The following is a 7,693-nucleotide window of genomic DNA, read 5'->3' on the forward strand; positions in this document are numbered from 1 at the left end:
ACACCTGTGGTGGGAGGAAACCACACAGGGAGGGACAGTCTGTGCCATGGCTGTGCCCAGGAAAGGAAGAGACAACCCAGTTTGCATTCCAGGACTTTACTATGGTCTGCAGTAAGAGCAGAAAGGGATTTTAAAATATGTTACAAACCAAAACATATTTCAGGGAAGTGCAAGATTTGCAAACAGTGGCATATTAAGGAGTAGTGAGCTTTCAACTGGGGGTTGATGCAGCGCAACCACAGAGCCAGGGTGCCCCCCCGAGAGCCTGCAACATCACTCGCAGCATGCTCATGCCGAGCAGGACAACACTGCAAGCTGTGCTGCAGCCTCTCCTGAGCGCCCAAGGCTGGCAGGGTCCCCGGGGTTCTCTAGACTGCTGGCTCTGCTGTCACTCTGCCACAGGTTTCACTTTCTTGGCTGTTTCCAGCTGTGTCAGTATTTCATTCCACTGGACAAACTGCTTGGAGAGAAGCAGGGTCTGGATGTGACTGTTAAGGAAAGAGATGTGGGAACTGCAGGGTGGAAAGCAAGGTCAGAGCGCCCTGACAGCATGACAGCACCATTACAATCCCAGTCTCCTGGGAGAAGAGGAGGCCTGGGGCACCAGGCTGTAGAAAGCCTGCACGGACTCAAACCAGCCAGGCGTTGAGCTACTGGACAGCAACAAACACCAACAGGAGTCCAGGAGGTGCTTCTGAGTACTGCATAGCACTGCATTTTAAGGGGATCCACAGAAAAGAGCAGAGCTTCCCTACCTGCTGTGGTTTTAGGATGTGACTCAGCACTGGGATCCTACATGGCCAGGATTATCTGCTGTTTGGCTCAGGAAGGTCACAGGGATCAGCAGTCATCTGATAAAGATGCCAACATCCAGCCGGCCAGGGCGAGCCCTGCACCAGCGCACAGGCTGCGCTGCTCCTTTGTGCCGAGCCGCCCTGTGAGCGATCCAGCACAGGGGCTCTGGCTCGCAGGTGGTACCCTGCCCTTCCCGTCACAGGGAGACGGGCAGTTCTGGCCCTCAGCTCTGCTCTGGAGAGGAGCATGACAGGGACACAGGTGTCACCACGACAGAAAGGGCACTGACCAATAAACCCAGGGCTGGGGATCGCCTTCTTCCAACAACATCTGGTGAGGCGAGGCAGCCTGGGAGACAGGCGGACAGTTCAGCTGTATCAGGCCCAAGGCTCAAAGGATACCATTTTGTTGTAGTCTTCAAGGAGCATCTTGACACTGTCAGTGAGATCTTGACGCTGTTCCTGCAGAGAGGGGAACCACTGTGAGCAAGCAATAATCAGCTGAAGGAAATCTGTCCTCCCAGACCCTGACAGCACAGGGAGAAACCTATCCAAGGCCAGCAATAACATCAGAGCTCAGACTACTGCCTGCCTCTCCTCAGCATCCATGCTTCACTCACTCCAGAATAGAAACTCACAGCAAAATGCTGAAAGGGGGCATTAGGTGCTGCCCAAGTGACTCATCACCAGCTGCAGGAACACTCAAAGGGCAAAGGAAAGGTCAAAGAAACAAGGTGACAGTATCCACAGCCTTCCAGAGACCGGGATACTGGAAGAGTACAATGGTTTATTTCATTGTCCCAGTGAGACAGGCAATGCCAGCTCGTTAAACCCACCGCCACTTAGAGGTTTGAGTGACACAATGTTTCTGATGGGCTTATGGCAGGCTAAGTGCTTTCCCAATTTAGAGGCAATTGTCAAGAAATCCTGGCTAGTTTCTACACTCCCACCCCCTCCCCAAGTGCTTACATTTCTTTAAAACTGCAGCATGAAAGATGCAAAAATAAACCTGCTACAAATGAACAATTCAAGCAATTGCAAATACAGGGAACAAATGGCTCCTCCTCCTTGCTAGTCAAGACTGCCAAAGCTATTCACGCTACCTGCTGCTGTATGTGGATTTGAGAGAGTCGCTGTAGTTTGGCTGCATGGTCGGGAACCGCTGAAAGCACAGAAGAGAAATCCATTTTGTTTGGTTTACATCACATGAGATTAGTTAACAGAATAAAGACCGTTCCTTCTTCACAGGCACATTGCAGCAGAACTCTGCTCACTGAATGCAAGTGCCACAGGCCACAAACACACCTCTTATACCATACAAAACTCCTAGCTACCCTGTACATGAAATACCAAGTTCACCACTTCTGGAAAGCATGAGTTAGGGGATACTGCAGTAAGAATTACATCAGAGTAAACTACTTAGATGAACATTAGGGCAAGCAATTAAAAAAAAAGCCTACGCCAAGAGCAGGGATGTTCTGGACATGAAGAGCTGGTAGGCAGGTGCGGCTCCACCGGGAACTGTACACAGCCCTCAGCCACAGGTCTCTGCCCTCTCTGCCAAGCTGCTGTCCCTAACCTGCTTCCTGAACTACTCTATTGCCTCCTTGACCCTGCAGGGGATGTTAGAGCAGCATGAGGGAGGAGCAGGCATACTTTGTACCTACTTTACGCACACCGGGTTGTGTGATTAGCTGTCCTCAAGTCTTAGGCTCAAGACAAAAAAAACAAAAACAAAAACAAAAAACAGGATAGGCAACATGGTGGGGGGTGGCATTTGCAGCTCAACCTTGGAGAATAACATCATACCTTGGATATCAGCGCTGTCCAAGATGGGCTGGAGGTTCTTCACCTGCTCCAGAAGGGCTGCTCGGGAAGGAATAGCCTGCTCCTCTGATTTGGGAGGGACAAAAAGCAACATCAGTAAATACAAGACATTGCTTTGGCTTTTCACAAATACTGGTGAGGTAACTTTTCCAGCTGATCTAGCTATACAGAAAGGGGCTTGTTTATGATTTTATTTAGACTTGTGTTGTTCACCCCTGGATTCTGGTTCATGTTAACTTAAGGCAGGAAAATCTCATCAAGTTTTATTCACAGAATACACCAAAACAAGACTGAACCAACCTCCTTGGGGCAAAAGAGTACAAGGGTAGGAAGTGTTTAAAATACATCATCCAAAGGTCTTCTATTTTTGTCACAGCCTAGAGAGTATTGGAATTGGGGTAAGGAACACTGTTCTAGCTCCTGTTTTTCTTTTCAACCTTTTATTAATTCAGGGTTAAACTGATCAATACTAAAAAGATAAGAAGCAATGCGACTGCAACATGGACATGCACAAGGGAGCACCAAGGGTGACAGGCATCCTTGTACAAACTATCTCTCTGATAGCTCCAAAGAGGGTGGCTTGCCAGAGCTTTACAGCTAAAGAAAATAAACCCATCCCAATCCAGCTTAGGTAAAAGACTACTTTTACAGTGCTAGAAGAACGCCCTGTCTCCTCTCATTTCATACCATACCTGCCAAGATGAACTGCAGCTTCACGGCGTCTGGAATGGCCATCCTATCAATGTACTGAGGATCAAGGTATTTTATTACATCTTCAACTGGAGTGAAAAATAGGTTTTGAGACAGAAAGTAGGAGAGGCGTTACTGCCTTTAGAAGTGCAATCTTCCTCCGTGCTATACCTCATGTTACTTTGTAAACATTGCCCACTTTGGGTCAGGTTTTTTTCAGATTCATTAATTTCTACAGCACTTGAAATTATGCAACTTTGCAGCACTGTGACCAGTCACTGACAAATGGCTCACACCAAGGAACTGCTTTGTTACAGACACCCACAACACTTGCTTTTTATTTGGATAACGATATTAAAAGTGAGTGAAATCTTCTTCTTCCTGCCCTTGAAACAAAACTAGCCAATTGCCCTTCATCCTGGTCCTTAAAGTCATTTACAAAGACATGGTTTGTATTTTTATACTAAACAGCCAGTGCAGCCTTGGACCACAACAACCCTGCCTATGCAGCCTGCTCTTTCTGCAACATGAGACAGCAAAATATGTTCAAGAGGCAGCTTTGCAGGACAAAGCACCACTCTGGTGTCCACTCCAGATATCTCCCAGTTCAGAGGTGACTCCCCAGATGCCTTCACCAGCGGCTGCATGTGATCCATATTGCTCCCACCACACACCAGAGAGCTGCTCTAGGGTGCCCGAGAAGTACAAGCGTGCAGGAAGTCATTGCAGGAGCCCAACAACCCTCAAGGGCTGCGTTACAGTTAGAGCAAATAGCTGCGCTGATACCGGCAGACATCAAGCAAACAACAGGCTCAGCAGCCCACTTCCCATTACTGACAGCTGAGTGGGAGAATTGTGAGCAGAAAACCACCCTACTCAGTTACTGCCTTCTCAGGAAAATATGTAAAACAAGAGAACAAAATCAAAGGGGCTCACACGGGGCAGGGAAGGGAGCAAAACGCCACCCTGGAGTTTCGAGGTTCCCCCCTCCCTCCTTTCCCGAGGCCGCTCACTTTTCTTGAACAGGATTTTGATCCTCTCCCTCTTGCCGGTGATGTTGTTCAGCGCCACCTGTACCTTCACCACCTCGTCCGCCACCTGCGGGGGAAGAGAGGGAGGGGACGGCCTGTCAGACCCCGCCGGGCCTGGGCCTGGGCCCGGCCCCGAGTGGAAGGGAGGGGAAGCCGGGCCGTGCCCCCTCCGGCGCAGAGCCATTCTCCGGATCCCCCCCGGCACCTTGCGCGGCCCGTTGGCCCCCTCTCCCCCGCCGACTCGCTGCTCCAGCTCCTCCAGCCGCCATTGTAGCCTCCGCAGCTCCACCGCCCCTGCCGCCATCTTGCCGCCGGCCGGAAGGAGCCGCAGGCCACTTCCGCCCCGCCCCTCCGCGTTGCCATGGCGGCGCGTTGCCAAGGGCCGCCGTTGCCACGGAGACGGGGTCGGCCGGGGCGGGAAGGGGGGATGGAGGCGGCTCCCTCGGTGGGGCGGGAGGTGCGAAGCCCCTCTCAGAGACAAGGAGGGGAGGCTGCAGGCGGTCGATGGCGATTTGCACTGCAGAGGGAGGCCTGCAGGCCTCCTGCTACCCGGGCAGTCGATGACTGCTTCATTCCGGCGCGGCCCTCCAGGAAAGAGGCGCGCGCATGTATTAAAAGAAATAGATGTAGTGATCTATGGGCCATGTGGAGGCAGGGCCTTTGAAATCCAGGAGGCTGCCGTGGGCTATCCCCCAGGCCTCAGCCTGCCCAGCTTCACCTTCCTCCTATTGACCGCTGCAGGTGACACTCACTAAAAAGCAAAACGCTAATAAATGCAGCAGCCAACCCCAGCCCCACCACTGCCTGCAGCTGGCACTCGCAATTACATGGATACCTCACAGGGACAAGATTAATTCAGGGTAGCAGCACCCACCACAAAGAAGATTCCAGAGGCTTTCCAAACAGTAGGGGGAGAAGTTCAGGAGTCTCCAAAGCACCCTGCGATGTTCCCTGCACCCCAGGGCTCAGCCTGCTGCTGCCCCATCATGCCTATGTAGCCTCAGCAGTGCCAGAGCTGCCCCAGGTAGGAGGGCAGTTCCTCCCCCTCTTGGGCTCTGAGCACAGGGTGGGTGTTGCACTGCCATGCCCCAGGCACCAGGAAACCCTGGTCAGGGTCCCAGACCTAGCTTTTAGGCCAAAACCAACTGCTCATAGCTAGTACTTTGTTAGCATGGCTGGCACTGCAAGCTGCATATCTTTGGGGACCCTCCCAGTGCCCCTTGCCACAAGCAAAACTCACTGTGCTCTGAAAAAACTTCAGCCCTCTAGGTGTGCTCCTTCAGGCAGTTGTACGGGCCTGCCAGGCTATAGGAGGGAGCTGTGGGGTGGCCCAGGGCCTCAGCAACCCCTATGGCCTCCCAGATCTCCCCGGAGAAGCTGTGAAGGGCACTCCAGCAGGACGAGTGGGCTGAGGCCCTGTATGCTCTGCCTTTTTTTCCCAGGGATCAATAGCTGGCTGTGGAAGAGGCATCTTCAGAAGGGAAGAGCTGCGCTTTGTTCCACAAAGGCAGCAATTAGAAAGGGCTTCATTAGCAGAAGTGGCTGGGGGCTGCAGCAGCATCCAGGGCCTGTGCACACAGTGTTGCTCTGTGTTTAAAGGATACTGGATCTGCTGTGGCTTCTGCCCAGCATGATGGGCAATGCCCATGAATACACAAATCCCCGTGCTAGAGGGTCACAGATAACCCAATCCCCCAAGGTGAGAAATTCAGGCAGTCCTGGGACCCAGGCCCCCAGGGTGGGCTTTAGGGTTGGAGGATATCCACCCTTTAAGGTCCCATCCATCCTGTGGGCCTTGGAGCAAGGCTGAAGCCACAGAACTGGCTTCCCACAGCCTAGCACAACATGTGATGAATCTGCCCCTCCTGTTCCTTGCTCCTTGGGGCTGAGAGGTGTTGTCTAACCCCGTATGCACCCCTGGAGCCTGCGATGGCACACTGATGCCATGGCTGCCTGCCCTCAGCCCGATGCTGAGGAAGAACCCAGTGTTCCTCTTGCTAGGCTGGATCATCCCTGCATCCTCCGTCTCCTCCCTTCCACTCAATTACAGTCCCTGCAGGACGCGGGAAGTGGGCATTGATCAAGACTGGTTACTCAGGTGACAGCAGCTGTGTCCGCGAGCCCCCCAGGAAGCATGGCAACACACATCATCCCCCGAGCTGTGTAACGAGTGGAGACGCAGGCCTGCATGTGCCCTCCCAGCTCCCCGGGGCCCTGGCGCTCAATGAGCTGTGGCCAGTGCTGCCTGGCAGTGACAGGGGACACAAGACCCCAATTAAGGCTGCATTGATCCCATTCCAGCTCTGCTTGGTGGGCTGTGCCATGGCTGCAGGAGTTCTGTGGCAGGGCTTAGCTGTCTCACACCCGTACAGCTCTGGCACCCCTGCCCCAGAGCAAACACCCTGGAACTGTCTTGCAGCATGGGCCCACAGGGAGACACTCATACACACACGCATACACGCAGAGGGAAACCCCACTGCAGCCTGGTGCACTCACTAACAGACACATGCATACACACACATATGCACAGGAAACCCTACTGCAGCCTATGTACACACGCACGCACTCTCACAGACTCTCACCCACGCACATGCACACCCATATGCACACCCCACCCCACTCCCACGTTCACACACCCCTCACTCTCACACACCCCTCGCTCTCACACCCACCTACATGGTTCCTCTGACCCACCCTACCCGGGGCACCTTAGATCCTCTGCACAGGTCATGCATCCCCCCCCCCACAGTGTCCCCATCATGTCGCCCCCCGTGTCAGCGCCGTGTTGTCCCGTGTCGGTGCCCCGAGGCCGGGTCCGGAGTAGCGGGGTCGCCGCAGCACCCTGGACAGCGCCCGCGCCGCCCGCCGGCCCCGGGACTCCGGGATGGGGGCGTCCCCGGGGGGTGGGGGTGTCACCAGGGGGGACTGGGAGTGTCCCCAGGGGGGCTGGGGGCGTCCCCAGGGGCGACCTCTGAAACAGGAGGGTCTGCCGCCTTGTGGGCTAGCGGCCTGGCTTCATGGGTGTTGTGGAGGGGAGGGGGCTGTCCTCTTGGCTGCCGCTGGTGGGAGCGTCCGTCCCCACAGGAGCCCGTCGTGCCTCTTTGTATGTATGGGTGGCTGCATGCACGAGCAAGCGTGTGCAGTGGCACGCATAATGTGAGCGTGACTGTGTGCATGCCATCGAGTTTCTGTGAGGGAAAAAAAGTGATCCGTGCCTATGTGTAGCTGCCTGCATGTCTCCATGCTTTCTCATGTGCACCCCTGTAATCACCCATGAGCACCTGTGTGTGTGCCTGTGCCTCCCTTCCAGCTCCAGCCGGGTCACCCATGCCCTCTGTGGGTGATGCACTG

At 54.2% G+C, this 7,693-nt stretch overlaps 1 protein-coding gene across 2 annotated transcripts; it reads right to left on the reverse strand.

The window, feature by feature from the left end:
* Nucleotides 1–80: 80 nt before the first annotated feature.
* Nucleotides 81–4,676, reverse strand: DCTN3 (dynactin subunit 3). 2 transcript variants are annotated; one of them, XM_064438407.1, is made up of 7 exons: nucleotides 4,548–4,676; nucleotides 4,325–4,409; nucleotides 3,314–3,400; nucleotides 2,604–2,687; nucleotides 1,898–1,956; nucleotides 1,197–1,256; nucleotides 81–478 (listed from the first exon to the last, which is right to left on the reverse strand). In XM_064438407.1, exons 1-7 carry the CDS (start codon nucleotides 4,644–4,646, stop codon nucleotides 389–391), a joined length of 564 nt encoding a protein of 187 aa, XP_064294477.1. In that variant the 5' UTR covers nucleotides 4,647–4,676; the 3' UTR covers nucleotides 81–388. The 2 variants fall into 2 exon arrangements, with proteins under 2 accessions (XP_064294477.1, XP_064294478.1); XM_064438408.1 differs by lacking the exon at nucleotides 81–478 and adding an exon at nucleotides 756–810.
* Nucleotides 4,677–7,693: the final 3,017 nt, after the last annotated feature.

Source organism: Phalacrocorax carbo, chromosome Z (assembly GCF_963921805.1).
Source record: "Phalacrocorax carbo chromosome Z, bPhaCar2.1, whole genome shotgun sequence".
In the NCBI taxonomy this organism is placed as follows: Eukaryota; Metazoa; Chordata; class Aves; order Suliformes; family Phalacrocoracidae; genus Phalacrocorax; species Phalacrocorax carbo.